The 26,007-nt window shown below is 41.5% G+C and overlaps 3 protein-coding genes and 1 non-coding gene across 4 annotated transcripts; all 4 read left to right on the top strand.

Annotated features, from left to right (window-relative positions):
- The first annotated feature begins 6,976 nt into the window (after positions 1-6,976).
- Positions 6,977-7,578, top strand: LOC141846907 (large ribosomal subunit protein uL5m). The gene has a single exon (XM_074734936.1). The coding sequence runs from the start codon at positions 7,024-7,026 to the stop codon at positions 7,576-7,578; it is 555 nt and encodes a 184-aa protein (XP_074591037.1). The 5' UTR covers positions 6,977-7,023.
- Positions 7,579-7,588: 10 nt separating this feature from the next.
- Positions 7,589-9,589, top strand: LOC141846908 (small ribosomal subunit protein uS14m). Its single transcript, XM_074734937.1, has one exon. The coding sequence runs from the start codon at positions 7,589-7,591 to the stop codon at positions 7,889-7,891; it is 303 nt and encodes a 100-aa protein (XP_074591038.1). The 3' UTR covers positions 7,892-9,589.
- A 91-nt stretch (positions 9,590-9,680) lies between these two features.
- On the top strand, positions 9,681-12,277 carry LOC141846906 (cytochrome b). Its single transcript, XM_074734935.1, has one exon. It carries the CDS (start codon positions 11,033-11,035, stop codon positions 12,212-12,214), a length of 1,182 nt encoding a protein of 393 aa, XP_074591036.1. The 5' UTR covers positions 9,681-11,032; the 3' UTR covers positions 12,215-12,277.
- Positions 12,278-25,341: 13,064 nt separating this feature from the next.
- TRNAW-CCA (transfer RNA tryptophan (anticodon CCA)) lies at positions 25,342-25,415 on the top strand. Its single transcript has one exon. It is a non-coding gene; the product is annotated as a tRNA-Trp (tRNA).
- Positions 25,416-26,007: the final 592 nt, after the last annotated feature.

Below are 26,007 nucleotides of genomic sequence, written 5' to 3' on the forward strand. Positions count from 1 at the left end.
TTATATACAGGCTGATTAGTCTACGCCAAAGGGGCAATTTCTCTTCTCGGGGCAATTTCTCTCCTTTAGTCGTAAATAGCCCCAAAGGCTATTTCTCTACTCTGCATAGCAGAGGAACTTATATTATATACAGGCGGATTAGTCTACGCCTTTGGGGCTATTTATCTCCTTTCGTAAATAGCCCCTTTGGCTATTTATATGCCTCTGCGTAGCAGAGGTACTTATCTTATATTATATACAGTTAGTCTACGCCTTTGGGGCTATTTATCTCCTTTAGTCGTAAATAGCCCCAAAGGCTATTTCTCTACCCAATATATAGTAAGGGGGTAGCAGAGGTACTTATATTATATACAGGCGGATTAGAACTTAATTATAGTAAGTAGGGCCTTTGGGGCTATTTATCTCCTTTCGTAAATAGCCCCAAAGGCTATTTATCTGCCCAATATATATACAGGGTAGCAGAGGAACTTATATTATATACAGGCGGATTAGAACTTATATTATGAATGCAGGGCCAAAGGGGCTATTTATCTCCTTTGGCGTAAATTGCGTAGCAGAGGAGAGAAATAGCCCCAAAGGCTATTTACGACTAATCCGATCGCCAAATATATAGTAAGGGGCTACGCAATTTACTCCTCTGCTACGCAATTTATACTATTCAAAACTACGAAAGATCTGAATTTATATTTATTTTAGGCGTCGTTCTACAAAACTACGAAAGATCTTGGCCTCATCTATATCAGTCCTCTTTTCTTACCATGTTAGACTGTTGTTTGGGTGCGGGATAAGGGCTGTTGTTGTCTTTTTAATGTTTAGCGGGATAAAGAAAGCCCCACCGATGATCTTTCCTTAAGCAGTCAATTGCACATAAATAGGAAGAGAAAGATCTGGGCGAGAAGGCTGATACTACTTTCAGAGTGGGCGTAGAGAGGAGCGAGTGATAATGACGCGGCAGCTGCTACTGCTGACGTGGCGGGGCACTTTCTAATATGAGGGGAGCTGGAGCAATGGCGTCTACAACATTTCTGGCCGAAGTCAGGTTGCGCCTCTTGTTTGAATTGGAGCCAGATTGCGGATCATCAGACTGCGTAATAGCTGGAGATGGGTTAGCCAAAAGCGGAGCAGTGGCCGGGAATCTATCCACTTTCAGAAAAGACTCCATTCTTTTTCCCGTTGCAGATGATGAAAATCCAAAAAGTGCTTTAGAAGGGTCTAACTTGCCAGGGGGTGACTCGCGGTCTTTAGAACCATATCCGTCTGATAACTTTCATGGACTGGAGGCATCACTTTCACTTGACTTTAGCTGCTAGGGCCACTTCCCACGTATGTTGCAAATGATTCATTGGGTAACTAAGGTCTACTCGTCAAGTAAGGACTCCAACAATTAATGAGTGTAGGGCGAGTGGGCGCGACATCGATGTTGTAGCAGAACTGCTTGATGAAGGCCAACTCAGCGAATGTTGGAATGGATTCGGCCGGGAGGTTGGCTTACCTGTTGCTGCCCCGGAGAGGCTTCATTGGAATAAGCGGAATTTATATTCATTTTAGGGGAGCGGTTTGCATCGTAGCCAGTCCGTGCAGTAATGGAAAGACGAGAGCTGGTGAGCTGAATCTGCCCGAGCTTGCCTGAACCCATTGTCACGATGGAATGTTGAAGGCGTGTAGCTTGTAGTTTAGAGGTGAAAAGGAAGGCAAGCCCTTTCAAATGAAAGTCAGTTCAAGCAGAAAGAGCTAAACGCCCAGTGGATGCTTTCTTGCATCTTAGCAATGAGGCTATTTGCTCGAAAAACTGCTTGCTACCACGGGATCGCCTGATGAGGGCGCACTGCTAGCCCCTATTAGTAAGGCATTGGACTGGGTCTTCCCTAGGTCTTTCATATCAAAAAACAGAAAAGGTACGAAGTTAGATTCGCTTTCAATTCCTCGAGACTATTCATTTAATTTCCAGTTACCACTATGTCATCCACATATACACAAGGCCATACCTCGAGTGGTTGATAAAGAAGTCGTGGTCTGAATACGAGATCTACTCCTGCTCTCTCCTCTACTCCTATTTCGGCTCTTATACATGCTACTTCACTTGGCTTTCTATGCCCAACAATCATTAGACCACAATTAATATATAGAATAGATATGTAAAAATGCACATACCTAGCACCGCCCCTGAGAAGATAGCAGGAAAGAGTGTTAAGTACCCGCACCGTTCTGATTAATTAATGAGTTCTTCTGACGCAAAAAAGATAAATGAGATAAAGAATTCATTCCTGTTGAAAGAGAGTGAGCACGCCCCGTCGTTATCACGTCGCTATCGAATAATAATACAGCTCGTACCTCAATTTACTTTACTATATTAGGGGCAGCAGATTATTACCAGTATAATTGCGTGCCCAAAAATATAGTACGCCAAAGGAAAGGAGATAAATAGCCCCTTTGGCCCTGCATTCATAATATAAGTTCTAATCCGCCTGTATATAATATAACTCTGCTACCCCCTGTATATATATTGGGCAGATAAATAGCCTTTGGGGCTATTTACGACTAAAGAAATAAATAGCCCCAAAGGCGTAGACTAATCCGCCTTACTATAATATAAGTACCTCTGCTACGCAGAACAGATAAATAGCCTTTGGGGCTATTTATGAAAGGAGATAAATAGCCCCAAAGGCGTAGACTAACTGTATATAATATAAGATAAGTACCTCTGCTACGCCTCTTTGAGTCGAAAATAGACCCTTTGGCTAAGGAGATAAATAGCCCCAAGAAGTAAATAGCACCAAAGGCGTAGACTAATCTGCCTGTATATAATATAAAGACCTCAGCTATGCTGAGTAGAAGAAATAGCCTTTGGGGCTATTTACGACTAAGTAGACTAATCCTACTAAATATAAGATAAGTACCTCTGCCACAACTTACTATATTTTTGGGGCATATAAATAGCCTTTGGGTCTATTTTCGACTCAATAGGGGCTTCCCAAACCAGTAAGTTATAGCAGAGGTCTTTCTATTTTAGTAAGATGGTTTATTCTACTTAGTCGTAAATAGCCCCAAAGGCTATTTATCTACTCTGCGTAGCAGAGGTACTTATATTATAGTAAGGCGGATTAGTCTACGCCTTTGGGGCTATTTATCTCCTTAAAAGTAAGTTTCTCCTCTGCTACGCAATTGTAGACTAATCCCCCTTACTATAATATTGGCTTATATTTTTGGGCACGACTCTTGCTTATGAATAGCCATTCACTCTTTCCATTCACGCAACTATACTGGTAATAATCTGCTTGGGCAGATCTTTCGTAGTGAAGAATAGCCATTCACTCTACTCAGCCCTCTCGCATACGCTCGAGCTATCTGACGATACCCTCTCTTCTCCCTAGCAATTGCTTTCACTGTCTTACTCGCTGGCTACTGCCACTGCAACCAGAGGGGGGGATTACCTCAGCTCAGTGGAAAGAGTAGAGTCTAGAGTATGTCCTGCCATAAGTCTCAGGAAGGAATCTCCTCAACTCAGGATTTCTATAGCAGAATGGAATGGATATAGGAAGAGCTTTCTGTGAACAAGGAAGGATTCATTCTATCTAATAGTTGTTTGAAGTCCGTTCAAACCTCTTCTATCTGTATAAGAGGGAGACTCAATAAAATACAATCGTCTTCTTCTGTATATGAGATTGATATGCGCGGGCCTCTATCTATATGAAGGTTGGACGAACTTGGATACTGATTCTAGAATGAAGATAACCTGTGTCAGATAGAATTGACATTGATCCCATGTCTTTATTGCCTAAAAAGCCTCTTCCCATTGATACTTGGAAAGCCCGCCTTAAGGAACGTGCGTGGGCGGATAAGAGAACTAGAAACCCCCTTGACTAGTCAATCAATGAAAGTTCTTTTGGTTGCGTACCTTGACTTGACCTTCCTTAGCCGGCTAGTCCACGGATCCGGTATACTTTCGTGGATCTTCCAAATGATCTCTGACAAGAATAGTCGAGCTCTCTTCAACCTTGCCTGGAAAAGTGTGAAAAGAGCTCAGTCGCATCCGTCTGACGATCCAAATGCTTAAGAGACTGCGATCAAGCGGAGTCCCTCAGTCAAGAATACACTTTTCACCGGCCAAGCATAGGACAGAATCTATGACTGACCACCAGCTCTAATCGAAGAAGACGTCTACCTGCATATCCATGCTATCCGCAGCTAGCTTGAGTCAGGATCTTCCCATGAAAGCGGAGCAGGGGTCTCATGGGCTCGGTGAAGATGTAGTGGTTCATTCCTGGCATTGCGCAATCCTATCTTTTTTTATCGAAAAGATTCGGTTTGCTATCTTGCCCAGTTCGACCTCTGCCCCTACGATTATCCCATCTCTCTGAATCTAAGGACTTGTGAAGACCAGCGCGGCGAATCTCCTTTTTCATGTTATCGAAAGTGGAGTGAACTCTCTTTTCGAGCCCGATACGGGCTATGTGCGATGGTTCGTTCGAGCGGCAGCGACGTGTTCAAGGAGCTAGTTATAATGACGCGCTCGCTTATATAGTTAAGGAGAGGGACTCAATTGCAGAGCGACGTGGAGAGCTAGAGATCCTACAACTACGGTAGATCTTTCGTAGTTTCGTAGGTAACTTACTTAAGGAGAAGGGGGGCACGCAATACTATAATTTGCAGCTAATTACTGGTATTACGTCAATGGTGAAATATATAGTAAGGTGACTCTTTGGGATCGCAATTTTGTAGTAATTATTTAGGGAGATTGCATCTTTAGATAGGCTCGCAATACCGTAATTTAGCGAGAGGGACGAGTGCGAGGGCTCTCGCGCGTAAGCGCGAGAGAGACGAGATACCGCTGAACCGGGTATGAGACTAAGCGAGAGAAACGGAGTACTTATTATGCTCTCTTTATTTCAGGAGAGTGAATTCAATGTGAGGGATTATGTGAGGGGCATCTAAAGATAGAAGTAGCTCGAGGGGAGAGGCACAAGAGACATGTTGAAGCTAGTACCTTTTGACTAGAAGTTCAAGTTCGGCACTTAAAGTTAAGCAGCTGCCCTATAACTTCCGTCGTTCAGGTTATGTAGTACACTCGACTTCTTGGGCATTAAAAGATGGACTCGAGCGAGGAGGACTCTTTGGCATATTCTAATTCACGGTTGGTTGGATCCCGAATGCGTACTAAAGGATAAGGATCACTTGAACGCCTCTATATGGGGAACGGGTATTTGCTTAACTTAGTGACCTCCCAGTAGATAAAGTAGTTGCAAATTCTGTCCGGGAGCTACACTCAGCTATACTTAAATAATAAGTCTTCGTGCCTTTCTGCTCTAACTGCTCTCTCTGAGCTAACGAGGGCTTTTTTAAACTGCGAACTCCTCATACCAGATATTGATCTTGGATAGGAGCCGGCATATTCAAGGGCCGAGGTAACGACGGGCTGTACCTTACGCGTACTTCTGTTACTTGAAAGAATTTCATAACCTTTGGGGCTTCTTTATTAAATAAGAAAGTACCGGCACCGTTCTTCAGCTGCCCGTGCCCGTTACTCGCCCCTATCCTTTACTTATTATATATGTACCGAACGCGTACTCTTAATTAAATTCTTTCCATTCACACGTCGCGATGCTCGTCCCTACGGGATATCTAGATTCAATAGAGACAGGATAGGTAAAGTCAATGACTTTCTCGGTACAGGATTTCGAGACAGAGCAGTCCTTGCAGTCGCATTTATGGAAGAACTCTGTATGCTTTCGTTTGCGTTCCATGAACTCTGTTGTCTGCTTTTCCAACTTAGTTTTAGGCATATACTCTTTTCACTCACATTCTCTTTTTGTTTTTGTTTTCATGCCCTCTTTTTTCTTTCTTAATCTCTTTCCCTTGGTAGATTCTAGATCATCGTCTTTCGTTGGAAAAACCAACGCCAACGCTTTCATAAAGTCTCTCTATTTCTATTTTGGAGCAGAGCAATAAAAGAATGGAAATTCCCCAATGATTGAAGAGTTATTCAGGAGATTAGACTTATATCTTTGTCATCCAGATCAGGAAATACTAAGTGAGAAAATGGACTATCTGATCAAGATGAAGGAAATAGCAAGAATGAGTGCTGAAATGAGGATCAAGGACGGCGCCAGCCCACTTGAGCAATTTTCCATTCACCCATTAATGATGATGAAGATAGGCAACTTTTATTTCTCATTCACAAATCCATCCTTGTCTATGCTGCTAACTCTCGGTTTGGTCCTACTTCTTCTTTTTTTTGTTACGAAAAAGGGAGGGGGAAAGTCAGTGCCAAATGCTTGGCAATCCTTGGTAGAGCTTCTTTATGATTTCGTGCCGAACCCGGTAAACGAACAAATAGGTGGTCTTTCCGGAAATGTGAAACACAAGTTTTCCCCTTGCATCTCGGTCACTTTGACTTTTTCGTTATTTCGTAATCCCCAGGGTATGATACCCTTTAGCTTCACAGTTACAAGTCATTTTCTCATTACTTTTGCTCTCTCATTTTCTATTTTGATAGGCATTACGATCGTTGGATTTCAAAGACATGGGCTTCATTTTTTGAGCTTCTCATTACCTGCAGGAGTGCCACTGCCGTTAGCACCTTTTTTAGTACTCCTTGAGCTAATCCCTCATTGTTTTCGTGCATTAAGCTCAGGAATACGTTTATTTGCTAATATGATGGCCGGTCATAGTTCAGTAAAGATTTTAAGTGGGTCTGCTTGGACTATGCTATTGTTGAATAATCTTTTTTATTTCATAGGAGATCCTGGTCCTTTCTTTATAGTTCTAGCATTAACCGGTCCGGAATTAGGTGTAGCTATATCACAAGCTCATGTTTCTACGATCTCAATCTGTATTTACTTGAATGATGCTACAAATCTCCATCAAAATGAGTCATTTCATAATTGAATAAAAATGAGGAGCCGAAGATGAACGGGGGCGGCAGCTCGTTGACTTTACGTTGGTTTCGGTTCGATCTACTATCCTTTTTGAAGCGGATAGTTCACAGCGCTCATTCTCCAAATAAACCTACAAAGCCAACTCATCATGATGTTGGAACTCCTTTTTCATTACGAAGATGTATCACGTCAGGATCCGTTGCTCAAACCGAATCACGCCAACGTTATGGAAGTTCCTGGATCGTTTGAAATAAGATTAGTACCAACCAGAATCCAATTTGGAAAATTAGCTATGGAGATTCCGCGCGGTCAGAGATTCATACAGACACAAGGGGGCCCTTATTTCCAAGCAGGAAAGTGGTTTCGATCCAATCTATTCTTGGGGTCCGAAAAAGACACTGGATATGTCAGTGACTTTGCACGACAAAGCGCTCTCCGAGGGCATTCCATGTCTCATTTTTTGGTCAGAATCTCGACAGTAATGTCTATGTTAGATTCTCCGGTCGAAATACGGGAAAACCCCATCAAATTATCGATGGAAAGGGAGTTTAGCTTATTATCCCCGGAACTGGAAGATTCTTTCGAGATCTTCGAGCATATTCGAGGGTTCATTGTGACTATTGTGACTTCGGCCAACACAAAAGATGAGACTTTACCACCGTGGAGCGGCTTTTTGCTAAAAGATTCGGGGGAAACTCAGTAAGATAAGAAAGATGTCGGAGAAGCGAAATATACGAGATCACAAACGTAGATTGCTTGCGGCTAAATATGAATTGAGACGAAAGCTTTATAAAGCCTTTTGTAAAGATTCCGATCTTCCGTCTGATATGCGGGACAAACATCATTATAAGTTGTCCAAGTTGCCAAGAAAGAGTTCCTTTGCACGAGTAAGAAACCGATGTATTTCCACGGGTCGCCCTCGTTCCGTAGTGGAGTTCTTTCGCATTTCTCGTATTGTTTTTCGTGGATTAGCATCTCGAGGTCCTTTGATGGGCATAAAGAAATCGTCTTGGTAGCAACCACCAAACCAATAGAACAAAGGTGAGCTCTGCTGCTGGTCCACAAGGGTTCTAGGTCCCGTCCGGCTCCGGACCGAAAAGACCTAACGGAGTCATCCCAACTCTCGGATCGGAGATGCTAACGGGACGGGAATCGAAGTGGGGGACCTCTCTACCGCACCTGTCTCCCCAGACATAGACTTCGTACAGGGTAGTACTCTTGGAAAGATATAAGATCACCGCGTGAACAAGATCTAAAGTCACTCATGTCACTCCCGAGGGATCGACCACTATTAACAATTCTTTTTTTGTAAGAGAACTCTTGTTCATGTTCACGCCTACGTGCTGAGCCCACCATTGAAGTCAGAGTCTGGGTGTGGGCCCGCTTACTAATACAACCAAGTTCCGAATGAGAAAGACCAAAAGAATCTTCGTTTCGTTGGTAGAACCAACGCCGCGTCGAAGACTTTATCACAATAATTCGCTCCTCAATTTACTTTACTATATTAGGGGCAGCAACAGTCTAACATGGCCTAAAATATAGTAAATTGTATAAATTGCGTAATTTACTATATTTTTGGGGAGTGAAATTGCGTAGCAATTGTAGACTATCCGCCAAATATATGGCCTAAAAGAAATATAAATTCCGCCAAAGGAGATAAATAGCCCCAAAGGCGTAGACTAATCCGCCTTACTATGATATAAGTACCTCTGCTACGCAGAGGAGAGAAATAGCCTTTGGGGCTATTTACGACTAATCTTCTATAATAAATTCCCAAGGAGATAAATAGCCCCAAAGGCGTAGACTAACTGTATATAATATAAGATAAGTACCTCTGCTACGCAGAGGAAATAAGTAGCCTTTGGGGCTATTTACGACTAATCCGAACCTCTAGGGCCGACGCTATTCAAAACGTAGAAAGACCTGCAGCAACAGGTCGTCAATGGTGTACCATTGACTCTTTCCTATCGGAATTTATATTTATTTTAGGCTTCTCGGATGCCCTAAATTACGGTATTGCGAGCTATCTGACGATACCCTCTCTCTCTCCCTAATATTCTCGGTCGAGCCCTAGTCGTGCCTGCAAAAGTAGTAGTTCCTAAAATATAGTAAATTGTATAAATTGCTACATTTACTATATTTTTGGGGAACTTATATTATATACAGGCGGATTAGTCGTAAATAGCCCTTGGGGCTATTTATCTCCTCTGCTACGCAGAGGAACTTATATTATAGTAAGGCGGCCCTAATATAGTAATTGCGGTCGGCCCCACCATATATTTGGCGTAAATTGCGTAGCAGAGGAGATAAATAGCCCCTTTGGGGCTATTTACGACTAATCCGATCGACTCTGCTACGCAATTTACGCCAAATATATAGTAAGGGCCGCCATACTATAATAAATTCCCAATATATGATAGGGCCGCCATACTATAATATAAGTTCAAATATATGGCCTAAAAGAAATATAAATTCCGCCATACTATAATAAATTCCCAAAGGAGATAAATAGCCCCTTTGGCGTAGACTAATCCGCCTGTATATAATATAAGTTCCTCTGCTACCCCTGTATATATATTGGGCAGAGAAATAGCCTTTGGGGCTATTTACGAAAGGAGATAAATAGCCCCTTTGGCGTAAACTAATCCGTCTTACTATAATATAAAGACCTCAGCTATGCTGAGTAGAAGAAATAGCCAAAGGGGCTATTTACGACTAAAGGAGAGAAATAGCCCCAAAGGCGTAGACTAACTGTATATAATATAAGATAAGTACCTCTGCTACGCAGAGGCATATAAATAGCCTTTGGGGCTATTTACGACTAAGCCTAAAATAAATATAAAGGAGATATTTCCCTAAAAGAAATTAAATTCCGCCATACTATAATATAAGTTCAAATATATATACAGGGCCGCCATACATATAAGTTCTATCCTCAGGCCATTCACTCTACCCTTATCAGTATCAGTCGGCCCTTACGTCTGCCCTCTCCTGGGTAGTCGAGCCTATCGTTCTACAATCTCCCTGATATTATTGGTCGATCCCCGAAGAGTCAATGGTACACCATTGACGTAATACCATAATTTGCTGCAAGAATTTACTATATTTGCCCATACTATAATAAATTCCCAAAAATATAAGTACGTCGGATTAGTCTACAATTGCTATGCAATTTCTCATTCAAAACTACGAAAGATCTGCTCAGCCCTCAGCAGATTATTACCAGTATAATTGCGTGCCCGCAAAAGTAGTAGTTTCTAAAATATAGTAAATTGTATAAATTGCGTAGCAATTGTAGACTAGACTATATTAAGTTCGGGAACTACCTTATTTGCAGGCACTCTACAGCAACAGGTCGAACTTAATATATATACGGGGTGTACCTGATATGATAGTTCTCTTTCCTAACTATAAAACGTACTGACAACTTATATTATAGTATGGCTTAGTCGTAAATAGCCCCAAAGGCTATTTATCTGCCCAATATATATATACAGGGGTAGCAGAGGAACTTATATTATATACAGGCGGATTAGAACTTATATTATGAATGCAGGGCCAAAGGGGCTATTTATCTCCTTTATATTTATTTTAGGGGCCCTAAATTACGGTATTGCGAGCTATCTGTCGATACCCTCTCTCTCGTCCTAATTATAGTTTCCTTTTATCTTTAAATTCCCCCCTTTCAAAAGCTCCACAGGGCAGGCAAAAAGCTAGAGTAATAGGACAACAAGCAATGTTGCTTTAATTTTATCCTCGTCTGTTGAGATTGAAATCGACGTTCTTTTTAAAAGGGGTAGGTAGTTTGCACGCAGGCTAAACTTCTTCATTCAAGGAGTTCCTTACTTATCTTTCATAGGTTTCTTAATGACTAGTCGTTCGTTTGAAGCCTTAAGAAAGCAGCAGTTTCTTTGTTTTTTTTTCCGAATGACACGAGAATCAACCAACCGAGAAATCCGTAGCCCTCCCGAACAAATTATAGTATTGCGTGAATGGACTTGCGCCACGTCGCGATGCCCAATATATAGTAAGGGCCTCTCGCCAAAATGGGATGAATCTTCTCATGCAGCTTTTTGATTAGACAGGGCGCTGCGAAGCCAATTTCCATCAAGGCAAGGGATAAGGGGGAAGAGGAGTTGTCACGATAGAAAAGAGAAATGACTATAAGGAACCAACGATTCTCTCTTCTTAAACAACCCATATCCTCCACACTTAACCAGCATTTTATAGATTATCCAACCCCGAGCAATATTAGTTATTGGTGGGGGTTCGGTCCGTTAGCTGGTATTTGTTTAGTCATTCAGATAGTGACTGGCCTTTTTTTAGCTATGCATCACACACCTCATGTGGATCTAGCTTTCAACAGCGTAGAACACGTTATGAGAGATGTTGAAGGGGGCTGGTTGCTCCGTTATATGCATGCTAATGGGGCAAGTATGTTTCTCATTGTGGTTCACCTTCATATTCTTCGTGGTCTATATCATGCGAGTTATTGCAGTCCTAGGGAATTTGTTCGGTGTCTCGGAGTTGTCATATTCCTATTAATGATTGTGACAGCTTTTATAGGATACGTACCACCTTGGGGTCAGATGAGCTTTTGGGGAGCTACAGTAATAACAAGCTTAGCTAGCGCCATACCTGTAGTAGGAGATACCATAGTGACTTGGCTTTGGGGTGCTTTCTCCGTGGACAATGCCACCTTAAATCGTTTTTTTAGTCTCCATCATTTACTCCCCCTTATTTTAGTAGGTGCCAGTCTTCTTCATCTGGCCGCATTGCATCAATATGGATCAAATAATCCATTGGGTGTACATTCAGAGATGGATAAAATAGCTTCTTACCCTTATTTTTATGTAAAGGATCTAGTAGGTCGGGTAGCTTCTGCTATCTTTTCTTCCATTTGGATTTTTTATGCTCCTAATGTTTTGGGGCATCCCGACAATTATATACCTGCTAATCCGATGCCCACCCCGCCTCATATTGTGCCGGAATGGTATTTCCTACCGATCCATGCCATTCTTCGCAGTATACCCGAGAAATCGGGAGGTGTAGCCGCAATAGCACCAGTTTTTATATCTCTGTTGGCTTTACCTTTTTTTAAAAGTATGTATGTGCGTAGTTCAAGTTTTCGCCCGATTCACCAAGGAATATTTTGGTTGCTTTTGGCGGATCGCTTACTACTAGGTTGGATCGGATGTCAACCTGTGGAGGCACCATTTGTGACTATTGGACAAATTCCTTCTTTTTTTTTCTTCTTCTTCTTTGCCATAACGCCCATTCCGGGACGGGTTGGAAGAGGAATGATAAATTCTTACACGGATGAGACTGATCACACCTGATCTGTGATAAATTCTGACACCAATCAATCATTTTCTCATTTACGAGTGAGTATTACACTATGAATTTACAAGCAAAGCAGATGAGTTTCCGACCCTGACTACCAATTCCCCGACTACCTCTCTGGCTTATCAGTCTAGCAAGCATCCCGCTTTGAATGTGAATGAACCTAAGACTGAAGAGGAAATAGAGTACGGAACAAGGAAAGTAAGATCTCTCTCCTTCGTTTAAGACTAGTTAGAGCAAGCACAAGCATAAGGGTTAGCGGAATCGTAAACCAAAGAATTTATATCAATCATAGGGAAGGAAAGGATAAATGCCCATCTTTCTCTATAGTACGAAGCACTTGCTGGGTCCATTCTTGAATCACTGAGAGGCATTGCATTCTGACAACTTCTTCTCTTCCGAACAAACCTATTCTTACTAAGAAAGATATGAAGCTAAGAATAGAAAAAAGATGCTCAAGCGGTAAGAAGAAGAGAGTAGGATGAAGAAAAGAAGATGATGATTCTTGGAGAACATTTACTATTGGGATCAGGATTGAGATTGCCTCAGCAGTCTGTCTGTGAACCATTGTCGTAAGGCCTCCAATCAGTAATCATTACTTTCATGAGCCTACGCAAGGAAGAGAAGAGATTCTCGTGGACCGCTTGCCCCGGTTCATGATATTGAGATAGAGATGGGGAGGTAAGCTAAGTTAAGTAAGAGTGACCTAATTGATTGAATACCAGTCAATTTCCCATCCTTTCCGAAACACAATGGAATTGCCTTTGATACGACTTTCCGTTCTTTCACCCCAGCTCGGATAAGACTGAAAGAACAACCTCCCACCTACTGACTGAATAAAGGCTGGTGCATCGATCCCAGCCAAGCATATACTCTTTGCTGTAGTTGAATAAGCTTTCCTATTCATTTCAGATCTCAGGTTTTTCAGATATCTGGATCGAGTAGCCGAGCCCATCCAATCTCAGAGAGAGGAACCGAACTCGTGCTATTGATTGAACCGGCCTTTCTTCCGGTCCCCTCCCGCCTATAGGTATAGTAGCTTCCCCAACGCAGAGTCAATCTTTAAGAGTGGCAGCCCTAAATAATCATTCTTCTTTTCTTCCCTTCGGTCCCATCTCGGAGCAGAGAATCCTTCATATCGGATGTTGGTCCCTCCCTAGAAGCGGATGAAAACTCGGAGCGTCTGACCCCCCTCAGGATTTGCTGGCCAAGACGGCGCCTCACATATGGGTATCCCTCCCGACCCGTAATTCCGTATGAAGAAGATAGTAGACCGGGCATCGCATATCAATAGGCAGAAGCTGGCCAGTCCGATCCAATCCCCAACTTATCGAACGAGAAGTCTTCTATCGGTGGTAAATTCGACTCAAAAACATTATCCAGCAAACGAAGCATTGAATGGTGTAAGTAGAAGGTCTAAGTTCATGGCTATATGCCTTATACGTGCGATAGCACTATAAGTTTTCTCGCTTGTTCCCGGTTCTCCTGCTTCTACTACTGCTGGGGTCTCATCCGGATTGATATTTTTATGAGAATAGAAGTGCAAGACCCCTATCTGATTAGGGACCCTTCGAAAATGAGAATTTCTAACTACAGTCTTTCCAGATCTACCTGAAAACTTTTCTTCTTCCTTATTGTTGGTTTGTTTACCAATATTGATACAGCCCAACATAGTAAGGCTCACTTTGTTTTTCTAGTTCCAGTTCCCGCTTAGAACGAATTGAAAGCGATAGAATATCACGCGCTTACACGTAAAGCAACTCTGGAAGTTGTAAGGGCTCCAGTTACAGTTGCAGGTAATTCAATAGCTGTTCTTTCTTTGCTCAGTGTTTACCCAACTCCATATAAGTTGTTTTCGTACCGGGGAGTAAGAAGAAGAAAAGGCCTAAAATAAATATAAAGGAGATATTTCCCTAAAATAAATATAAATTCCGCCATACATATAAGTTCTATCCGACGCTATTCAAAACGTAGAAAGATCTACTTAACTGTATGGCCCTGCTTAACAATCTTTATTGTCCGCTCCCTTCAGTTAGTTTCTTCCCGAGTCCGTAGCCATTTCATTTCCAAACACAAATTAGATAGAATTTGCCCGAAGCTTTTCTAGTGCAAACTCCTTACGATTTATTATAGTATGGCGGCAAAAGCAGGTCGGCTCGAATTATAGGATATTTTAAATGAGTTCTTAATTCTCAGATGTGCTTAACGACTTAGAGTCTGGAACCACTAAACTCTATATTTAGATATGGAGAGCTACTTAGTAAAGATAATGAATGTTTCTTCGAAGACTTTCCCCCTAAGCAATTAAGCAATAAGGGTACAGTATGAAGAGTCCAACCCTCTCCCATATCCCAACATTTATATTAAAACTAATCTAACGAGATTCAGACCTCGATTCAACCGTTTCCACGATAGTGAGACCACGGGTAGATGGAAGTCATCTTCAAGACGGCAGTCCATCACTTGGGATCTGAAAACGCAACAGTAACCACTCTGACAACTTTAGTTAACAATTGCGGTCAAGAGTCTCTTCCACTCCTTTATCCTCTGGACCGTCCCTATATTGGGAAGGAAGATAAGTCAGAGCCATCAGTCAGATCTTCTCAATAGCAGCAGCTATGATCCCCTCAGGTAAGGTGGGTTTACCCGACCAAACCAAAAGAGCCAAGGGTAGCTAAGGAGAGCACAACGCTATTCGAAATGACAGATCATCACCGAGGAGCGCTTATCCCTTAAACAGAGTTGCCAGGTCAGACCATTACGCATTACGTTAGCCATCCACACCAATAAAAAAAAAGGAGTGAGAGGCTGAACAATGCCCAAGAGCGAGAGGACCCCCGGGGCTGCCAGGTTCTAACTAAATTAGATGCTCAGTCTTATAAACGGACGTCCCACAACGAATTTGCTAGTAACCAAGACTCCACGATACATGAAGCAGCTGTCCAACCATATATTAAAGAACTCACTTAATGACAGGAAACCCATCAATAGCGCTACTTAGATCAAAGGAAGAAAGTGACTACTATTTAAGTAGTCCGCTGGATGGACTGATCCTGATTAGAGGATACATCACATGGTAGCCATGACAGGGTTTCCATTGCCCAAACATGAACAAGTAGTTGCTTAACATAGATTCCTATGCCAAACTGAGGGCCCAGCTCTTGATGCCAACCTCCTTGAAAAAAAAAGATATTATAATGATAATAACGGCAACAAGAGGTTTATGACCATTCAATTCACATGGATAGTGACCAACAGGCAATTATAAATCATCACTCAAGTTGGAGTTCAGGTTATCCGGACATCAGACTCCCGGCAACCACCAACGCGCATGAGTCTAACGCACTATAGGGCGCCCGTAAGTAAGAAACTTCTTCCACATAAGAGGACAGCTCGTACCTAACTAAGGGTAAAGATTCAACCCTACCGTTGATTTCCAACCGAATGACTGAGGTCTGGGCGTTAATTTACAGGTGAGAACCCACTCTCAACCAATTTAGATAGGCATAGAATTGAGCCTTGGCATACATAGACAGCTTAATCTCTTAATTTAAAGAGTCAAGTAGAAAGACTACACTATCTATAGTTCCTCTCTCATTAGATGGCTGGCAGATAGAGTCTCAAGCAGCAGCGTCAACACGCTTCGCTAGCTTAATCACTCTACAAACCTGAAAGATAGAGTTTGACCAGGTAATCCGATCTAGACAGAAGAACCTCGTCATACTGTAGAAAAGGAAGAAACTGTGTCTACTAAGACTCACCTTCAACCTGGACACCTCGAGACAGACACTGCACAGTTTAGGGTACAGCGACATATGAGGAGCCCGTATTATCGGGCTAACCTTATCATTGTCGAGCTCTTTATTATCGCGAAAGAAAAATTATAAAGAGCCATACAATTTACCTAAATTAGATGCGAGCTCAAATTGAATTAGAATAGATTTTTATCCCGTCATTAGAGTTGCCCTGCTTCTCCCTTTTATAATAAAGAAAAGAAGATTTTATATGGTTCACTGAACTTAAACCATTCCGAGTACTTCTAACCATTCACTATAGGTAATGAGCCTCAATGAACCTTTCTTGAGCTGCAGCCTATGTGTTCACTATCATAGAGTTTGAGTGCCGGACTTGAGCTTAGGAGAAAGAGCTAGCAACGGGGTCTCATTCGCCCCTCGTACGCGTATCCGAACAGTGGCACTCTCACCATCAACATCCCTTTCCTATTGGATAGTAGCAAAATGCTTCAGTCTTTGTGCGTCTCCTGTATCACGTCTAATCACTCGTACCTCTAACCATGAGGAACTGCTGAGCCTTTTTCTAGCTTTCCCGTACGATGACAGACTGAATCTTGATCTTGGAATGCCCTAGAACGAATATTGAACCCTCCGGTCGAGTCACTCCGCTTCTACCCTCGTACGTTGGTCGTTCATAACCCGCTGCTGTGAGCTCTTTTCCCTCCCTTCTTGAGGGAAAGAAAAGCATAAAGAAAAAGCTTATACTGAGAGCACTGGGACTCTATCTTAATCTCTCACCTTATCATTTGCAGTTGAGACTTTATCCGGATGTCTGCTTCCTTAACCGATCTTTCACACTCGTATGGGCACACCACAGACTAGAGGGCATTTTGCTTCTTATATAAAGGAATGAGTCCCCTTAGCGTCTTTTCCCAAAGTGCCTATCCCTCTCTTATCTACTATTAACTAGGAAAGCACTATTCAATTTCAATTCCTTTGAGCTTCTAATGAGTCGTTAATGGAAATAAGGAAGACTAAGAAGTATGAACGCTATCTAATATAGTCTAGTCTAACATTCAATATGAGTTGGTAAATTGAGACTCCTGAATTCACTCTTTCCATTCACGATCGAGCCCGTCTTAATGTCTTCCCGTCTGTGAGTCTACCCGTCTCACTCACTCGCCCCTCTTTGCTTTAGTGCATACTTCTTATAAAAAGAAAAAGAATTCATACCTCTCGCCGCTCGAGCCCGTCGTGACTCTCGGGCCTCTCCCTTCATTAGAGTTCTCACATAAGGAGCCCCTCACCTTCTCAGTCGAGCTTTTTTTTTTTACCCTCTCCTCTAGAGCTCTGACAGACTCTCTCCCTCTCGCCGCTCGAGCTATGTCAGAGCCTTTCATTCCAACCTTATGCGTTAGGCAATCTTCAGTCTCATTATTCACTTAACTACTTATATATATATATAAGAGAATAAAAGATTGAATCAGTGTGATAGAAATTCATATAATAAATTGAGTGCCCAGAGCTATTTCATTTCTTACCCTATCCCAAAGTAGCGCGTCAATATTTGAGCTTCTCCGTTAAATCACTCTTAGGAACAAGAACTAGAGATACGAATTCAATTATGCCCTTATTAAGATTTCAATTGGAGCTCAGAATTACTAAAGAATAGATGAAATTATTAGAGGTTGAGTCGTATGTAATCTGTGAATGCTCCAAAGAAAATACACTGAAGGAGTGAAATTGAAGAGATTTCAGTATCTACGTTATGCGTAACATATGCATTCATTGAAATTCTATTTATTTTCATAACTATAGAATGGGAACCAGATCCATATGAGGAATGTAAGAAGTTAGTGCTTCAGATAGAATATGAAATTCTTCCCTTTCATTCTAACCTTGAGCAAGATGTTTGGAAATGTGCAGTCTCATTATTAACTTCACTTAGTAAATTGCAACTCAAGTCTTATGATATGATTCACTTGTCTTCTTATTGACTTCACTACTTTGACTCCCGTTACTTGATTTAGAGTGCCCATATGTGAAGTATGTTCATTCACTCTTATAAATTACGAGTAGTTCATGGCATGAAAAACGTGGATGGAACTCTCCCCAACTTTAAAACGAGCTAAGCTATAATTTAGACTTTTACAGTAGTACACCTAAACCCTCCCTGACTTATGATCCTCCTCTACCTCTCAGTTGGAATAAGGATAGGAAATTATGATCTTTCTTTTTTTGGTCTAAAGAAGATCTTCATCCTCATCTTCATCTTAATCTGCCTTATGAGTATCCTATTAAATTGAATGATCGTACCGCTCGCTGTAGAGTAGACTTTTGGAGTTTAATTTATGAGATGACTAGATCAAATATGCGTTACACATGCATCAACTTAATGATGAGAACGAGAGAATGAATTTGACTTCAAGTCCCTAACGTTAGAGGGTCGTAATTACATTAGTTCCTAGGTGAAGAGGAGTCAAGTCAAATTACTGACTCAGGTCGCCCTTTAAAGAAAGGGTGCGTCACGAACCCTACTGGCGTGCACTAACTGTCTTTAGCGTAGTACTAAAAGCTCAGGCCCCATCCGTTCGAGTGGGCAAGACACGTCAGGAACAAGATTCAGATGCCCGGGACAAGAAGTCCACGTACTAACCATCTAAAGTGCGCAAGCAAAAGGGAAGGATTCACCCTATGTTCAAGCGTCCTCATTCCAGAGAGATCAAACTAGTGACCAAAGGCTGGACAGGTTATCTGACAAAAGACTAGAAGGCAACGATTGAATTCGCTTCCGCTGATATGAGACGTCGGCTTAGGGCTATGACAGTGCGCCTGGATATTTCGGATCATCCTGCAGGGTCTCTATTAAGAGAGGCCTTAAAGGACAAGCGCACGCCAAATATATATACAGGCCCGAGGCTCCATACCAGATAGGGAAACCTGGGGGACATGGAACAAGGGAAGGAGCGAGCAAGAGAACCAACAACACGAAAAGCAAGGAGCGCCTAAAGATATGTAAGGGAGTGAATTTTTCGCATTTTGAGCAAGCGCGCGTCCTTAGCCACCCCAAAGGCAAGACTAGCTACATCCGCTACAACGCAACGCGGTCCGCGCAGATCTTCTCTTTTCCGCTCACTCAAGACTCTAAACAGGAGGAAAAAAAAAAGATTTGATTATTATTATTGGCAATTCAAAACTACTTTAGATCCGCTCGGAACTCATGACATTACAAAGATTATGCCCCTCTCCATTGCATTATAGCCCTTTAGGGGTTCCACTCCTTTTAGTCTAGTCGAGCTTTTTATCTTCCCTCTCATTAGAACTTATATGTATGGCGAGCTATTCATATCCTAAACTTAAATTAATATAGATGCTCGGCACAGAATGAGATTTATGAATCTATAGGAAGCGCACTCAGAACATTACAAAGAATCTGCCCTGCACAGATTATCTTCCCCGCATGGAGATCCCCTTTCATTTGATTTAATTTATGTTGATGTATTTTGCCCAAAAAAAGAAAGAAAAGAGATTCGATTTCTAACTCATGACATTAAAAATTCTCTTCGTTCTTATATTATTTATTAACTTTCGCAACTTAAGTTAAGTTTTGATCAAAATCATTCTAATGGACCCTTTCAGTTCAGCTCTCGCTTCTTCCCCTCTCTCTACTTTACTTTCAGTCACCATAGATTGAGATTCATCACTTCCATTCATTTCATTAACTGCTGCTGGGTTGGATAATTGATCCGATGGGATAGGTGGTGCCGGGTGTCCATTCCATTCTGACTTCCCTGGGAAATCCGTCAGAGATAGGGCTAATTCCACCATCGCGTCAACGATGGGCAAGATACTGCCCTGTATATATATTTGTCCGGTTCGGTTCCAGCTTTCCATCAACACCCTTTTGTTTGGAAAGAGCCATGGGCTCCCCTCATTCTCTGTCTTTTCTAGTTCTAACTAGGGTTTTTGCCTTATTCTATCCCCAGAGGTGTAGCCACGTGGGCACCCATCTTGCCGGACTTTATAAGCTGGAGAAGCGGACGGCTGAGACGTCTCACTCACTCGTTCGTCGCTAACTACTCTGAGATTAGATTAATTTCAGCTATTATAGTTGGGGGAAGAGCCCAGCCACACGAGTAGACTTTTGGAGTTCTCTTTGAGATCTGTAATCATTAGATCAAATATGCTTTACACATGCATAAAAGTGAATTACGAGAGAATGAGAACGAGAGAAGTCATTTGACTTCAAGTGTCCCTAACTATGGGAGGGGGGGCTCCAATTTCTTCCTAGGGTTAGAAAAGGGTATAAAAAAGGCTCTCAGTAGTAGCGAGAGATTGATTCAAGATTTTACGCGCTAGACTCTCTAAGGGACGACTACTAGGAGGGAAAGACCATGAGGGAGATATACGACGAAAGGGTTTAAAGTTAATATGGCAGGGAGAGAGTGAGGAGTGTGAATTCAAGGTCTAGTATTTGACACGCGTGAGGAGCTAATCTCATTTAATTTAGCGCGAGTTTTCATTAGGGAGAGAGAGTCTATATATTAAATATAGTCTAATAGCTCAACTGGAGAGGTAATCAATTAATCTAATTGGCACTTATGACATTACAAAGATGGTGACCTTAATTTCTCTCGTTCGGGACAAGTTCTAAACCCGCGCGTGCCTCAACTTACTCGGTTTGAGGTACAGACTTTAATCGAGGTCTTGTCGAAAGTGCTCAACCCTTGTTATGAGCCTCAACTGACAGGTAAATTCATTGCATCGAGGTTTATAAAGTGGTTCAGGTGAAGGTACTAGATTCATAACTTCATAGAAGTGTTTGCGAGGTTCGAACTCTAAAGTGTTAGGGGCGAGTGAGAATTAGAATTGGGAGGCTCGACGGCCTACTTTGAGTCTCAGATGGTTGCAAAGATTGAGAGGGTCAAGTGCTTAAAGTAACGGATCCTGCATCTGACGATAGGCTAATTGAACTCTAATATCATTTCTTTCGCGAGAGGGTATGAAAGAGTGAGACCGTAAATAAAATCAAATCTAATAAGGAGAAGAAGGAGCGCAACAGCAGAAGAACTTGAGCCCTCGCCGTCGTGACCTAGAGTCTTTTTTAACTTCGTTCCTCTCTATTTAATAAATGAGCTTTTCTTCGCAAACGCTTCTTATATAATAATCAATCTTAATTTCTTCCCTCCCTTATATAGTCTCGCTTTCGTCCCTCTCCTTTGCATTAGAGCCTTAACGGGTTGACTCCTGCAAGTCTAACATTAAAAACTACTACAGATCTACCCTTTGCATTAGAGCCTTATTGGGTTTACTCTCCTTTCAGTCGAGCCTCTCTTGGTCTTCAGCAAATTATAGTATTACGTAAATGGTGTACGACTCTTTCCTCTCGCGAACAAAAGATCAAGGGTCAGGGATGACGGGCACCAACTTCATTATCTAAGTGCATCGAATCTCTTTTCTTTCTGTTTCCGAGCATCTCAGTCAGTTTTGGAACGAAGTGCTCGCAAGTTTTGTAGTAATTATTTAAGGAGAGGGTCTGAAAAGAGCTCTTCTGACTAAGGAGAGGATATGTAATAGCTCGAGCGGATACTAGAGAGAGGCGAATGATCTGTCTTATAAGCGTGAGACCGAGAGAGGGATAAGGCATCTCTTTCTACGTGTTAAATTCAATTAAATTGAGATCTTCAGCTTAAGTTGCTCCTTAAGTTAATAGAAGAATGAGGGTAAGAATTTTAGTAAATACAAAAGTTCGCACTTAAAGTTGAGTGGTCCAGAAGAATGAGCTTAACCGGGTCATTTGAAAAAAAGACTTCACCGGGGCATAAAATTAGGAATGTAATGAGTGCACTTCCGAGAGAATCATAAGCGTGTCCCGAACGAGATAATGCATTTCAATTAAAGAGAAGAGAAGTTGAGTGGTCCAGAACGAGAGAGCTCCTTTTTCATGTAATTTCTTCCTAGTGGAACAGGAGTTGACTCGATACGTCACAACCGCTACAGTCTCAGATCTTAATGATGGAGTCTAAATTTAACCTTAGAATATTTCATTTACAACTATGCCGCTACGAAACTACTCAAGATCTACCCTTACTATATATATATATTAATTGAAAGTTTAGTCTAACAATTAGTAGTTTGTTTTACAATTATCTTTCTTTCAGTACCTGAACGGGAAAGAAAGTCATTTGAATTAGTGCCTACCCCAAGATGCGAGCGCTAAGAATCTTTTCTCACTTGCACCTATCGCTGCTCTCACGCGTCAAAGACAATTAAGAATTTGAGCTTCTCACTCGTCCATGGAATTAGAAACTACTACGGATCTGCAGGTCGAACTTAATATATAGTAGGGGTGTACCTGATATGATAGTTCTCTGTCCTTTCGGTCTCACTATTGAAGACGTACTCCATATATTCTCTTATTGCGCTAAATTTAGATTAGCTCCTTCTTTCGAACCCAATTTGAGTCTGTAGTTAATGGACTTGCGCCTGCAGTCGAAGATATGAATGGAGAGGGAATCTACCGTTCATAGGAGTCCAAAGGAAAGGTGCGAACCAGACGCACTCAGGTCAATAGGGGAAGAAAGCATACAGTGCGCATCATAAAAAGTCTTATTCTAGCACGTAATAAGGGAGGGGACGTCAGAGTTCTCACTCTCCAGTAGATAGCTCACTTTCAAGTTTGGGGTTCTCAGTCAGTTCTCTAATCTCTTTTACGACCTCTTGCTGTAGATAGAAAGTCTTATACGTTTTTCATAGCCATGAACTAGATTATCAGAGAGAGATTCCTTATTTGCGAGTGAACCTCCTGCATGAACTACTCTTGCTGCGGTAGGCGAGGGTAGCTTTGCCTTTGTATGGTAGTCTTTTTTGTTTGATGAGAACGGGAAGGGTCAAAGAAGAGTTTAGGATAGTAGGGTATCCGAATGGATAGGCTCGAAGCCATAGCGAGAGGAACGAGACTCAGAGGCTCTAAAGCGATAGCGAGAGGAACGGAATGAGTTAGTAAGTGGCTCGAGCGTAAGCGAGAGGGGCTTCTTCAATTCCTTATTTAAAGAGGCTCAAAGAAAGTAAAGAGGGCATGAACAAACCTTGAACCCGTTGGAAGTCAGCTCTTAATCTTCATTATTAGAGACTGACTTCGTTTCCCATTCAAATGTGAGCTGTCCTGGCATCTCTGACGCAGCTTTATCTGCCTTCCCTTCTATTTACTTGAATTCTCACTTCGCTAGCTTCCCGTCTACACTTAGCTGCTACGCTCCTGTTCAGTCGCCCCTTTTCTTTTGTTCGCTTTATAGGGACATCTCACTATAATTGGCTGGTGCCCATGTTTGTAAGAGTTCATTCTGGAGGTGATAAGCGTAATGCCATATTAGAGGCAGACGAAATGAGTAGTGTGCGTGTTATATGGTACAGAACTCTTCAATTAAGAAGCGGGTGACCCATAAAAAGAAGGATCCTCTTTCTCCTCACTCTTTTGTAGCTCGACTGCAGCAGTAGAGATTCCAGTTCTTTAGTTTATGCAGCTCTTTACCCTTTGTTCCCTCTTGGGTTAGAGTCATTGGCATATTATACCTTTTTGGTAGCAGAAAGATTTCCATGTGAGTTCATTCCGTAGTCAGTCTCAAAAGAACCGGTTGCTTAAATGGTTCATTCTCCGTCTGTTCTGTCCTTTTAAAGATGACTTCAATATACTTCTATTAAGATAAGATAGTGAGAACTTCAATTAAATTAGTTAAGGGCTCGAAATTTCGAGATGGGTGCGAGTGAGAAATTTATATAATATAAGTAATATAAAGATAGCTCGTAATAATGATTCTTACATTAAATACGGGAGAGGTACGAGACGCACTTACTTAGTTGCGACGTGGGCGAGAAAGAAAGTTTGGGCCAACTATAGGCAGGGCTCGAGGGGATAAAAGAGAACCGAAGGAAGATAGGAAAGAGTAAATGAGACCATTGACTACCTCTTGCTTACGAGTTCATGCGTCCATTCGCTCCTCCATTCTATTCGAGCCCCAATATATCTCACTCGGACCGCTATTCCATTTATTGGTCTCTCCTCTTATCCTGACCCACGAGCTCTCTTTTTATATTTATATATAAGCATAATCTCGCTTTGAGCGCTCTCACTCTCAAATTCACATGTCTTTATTGGTTGGACCAAGGTTCTTTCCGACAAGTCTTTCTTAATTTTGAGAGCCAGAAGCAGAACTACAATCAAGCTTTCTTTATCTGATAACCAATTCATTTATAAATATAGTTGGGAGATTTTACCAAGGGTCAACAAAATGGAAAGATCATAACATGGGAATAGATCTGATACCAATACGGACTACCCATTTCCATTGTTGTGCTTTCTGCATACCTATGGTTCAAGTTTCGATCGATATTTGCGGAATTTATATTTATTTTAGGCTCGAAAACTCAGATTTGAAGTTGTCCATAATTTACTGAGTACTCGGTATAACTCACTCATTCGTGTACAAACAAGTGCAGACGAAGTAACACGAATCTCTCCGGTAGTCAGTCCATTTCCATCAGCCGGCCAGTGGGAGCGATAAGTGAGTTTGGGATCTGTTTGGTCTTTCTTCCATCAATAATGCGGATCCACGTCGTATATCAACGGATTAAGGTTTCGAGATCCATTATGAAAAAGACCTTCCTCTGAGTGGATATTTGGAAGTACGCTATTCTGATCCAGAGAAACGTGTGGTTTCTGAACCCGACCCACAATTTCGATTTTGCTAGTCCTTGGGAACAGTGTTGCGACGGATAATTTAAAATCAGACACAGAATAGGTCCAGTCCAGGAGAGAAATTAATAGGAAATGCTATTTGCTTCGTCAGAATAAGAATGCACTTCTATGAAATTAAAGAGGGGACGTCGGATATCATGAGAAAGAAAGAGGTTTCAGTGTTATCGAACGATTTCCAGCGATTCTATCTAGTATGGAATGAGTAAAGAATAAAGCAAAATTTGGAGCACTGTTTTTTTTTGTCTTTCTTTCGGTTTCATTGATAGCACAAAAACTGACTCTATAGGGGCGCTAGCACTTTACTAATCAAATTAAATAAGAAATTACAAGATCAATTTGAAGAAATAACGATGTGGAGGAAAAGAGGGAAGGGATTCTCTACAATGACACTGTAGACCAATTGAAAGGGATGTGGCGCAGCTTGGTAGCGCCTTTGAGGGTCAAAAAGGGCACGGGTTCAAATCCTGTCATCCCTACCTATTCTTCTCCTCTGGGCAGTAACGAGGCGAGGGATCCATTGAGATCGATTCAAATTGGATATACATATTATAATTTTATGAGACTATATACATGCAAGATATGTATTGGGGAAAGAATCCTTTTTCTTTACAGTCGTATCTACTGTGAGTTGAAAGCGTTCTTAGTTCAGTTCGGTAGAACGTGGGTCTCCAAAACCCGATGTCGTAGGTTCAAATCCTACAGAGCGTGATTCCGTTCTTGTTAGGTCTAATTACAATGAAATAACTTCACTAACTTTAAGAGCATGACCTCCTGCGGATTAAAGAAAGGAGAAAGTCAATAAATAAAAAAAAGATATTAATTAATCAAAGGTCCAACTCGATTCTAAGACTAGAGATTCCTATGTTCTTTTCCTTTTAGGTTCTACATTTTCTCTTTCAATTTATAGAGTCCCATCCTTGTTGTAGCTAGGTTAATAAAAAACCTTTGGATCTGCATCACGAATCTTGATTGTTCCAATTCTTTTATTGTTTGTTCTCTTTCTTTCATCGAAAACTGTCTATTCTATTATAATACTTATTACTGTACGACCAACCTATTCCAACAAATGAAAGGATTCGAACCTTTTCTACAACCATGAAAAGGGGCTTTCTAGATTTCGCATCTAATTGAATTGTAGGAATATGATAATATCTTTCATGAATTATTATAACCCAACTCGTCGGACTCACACTTTACCAGATCTTCAGTTTATAGTCTGAAGCCAGTAATGTAAAGAAAGCCTATACTACAGTCATTTTAGGAATTTTATATTGAATGGCACATGGTTCTGCATTGACAA

The sequence above is a fragment of the Curcuma longa genome, chromosome 16, assembly GCF_044706935.1.
Source record: "Curcuma longa cultivar G26 ecotype Majalengka, Jawa Barat chromosome 16, ITB_CL_G26_1.1, whole genome shotgun sequence".
NCBI classification, from domain to species: domain Eukaryota; kingdom Viridiplantae; phylum Streptophyta; class Magnoliopsida; order Zingiberales; family Zingiberaceae; genus Curcuma; species Curcuma longa.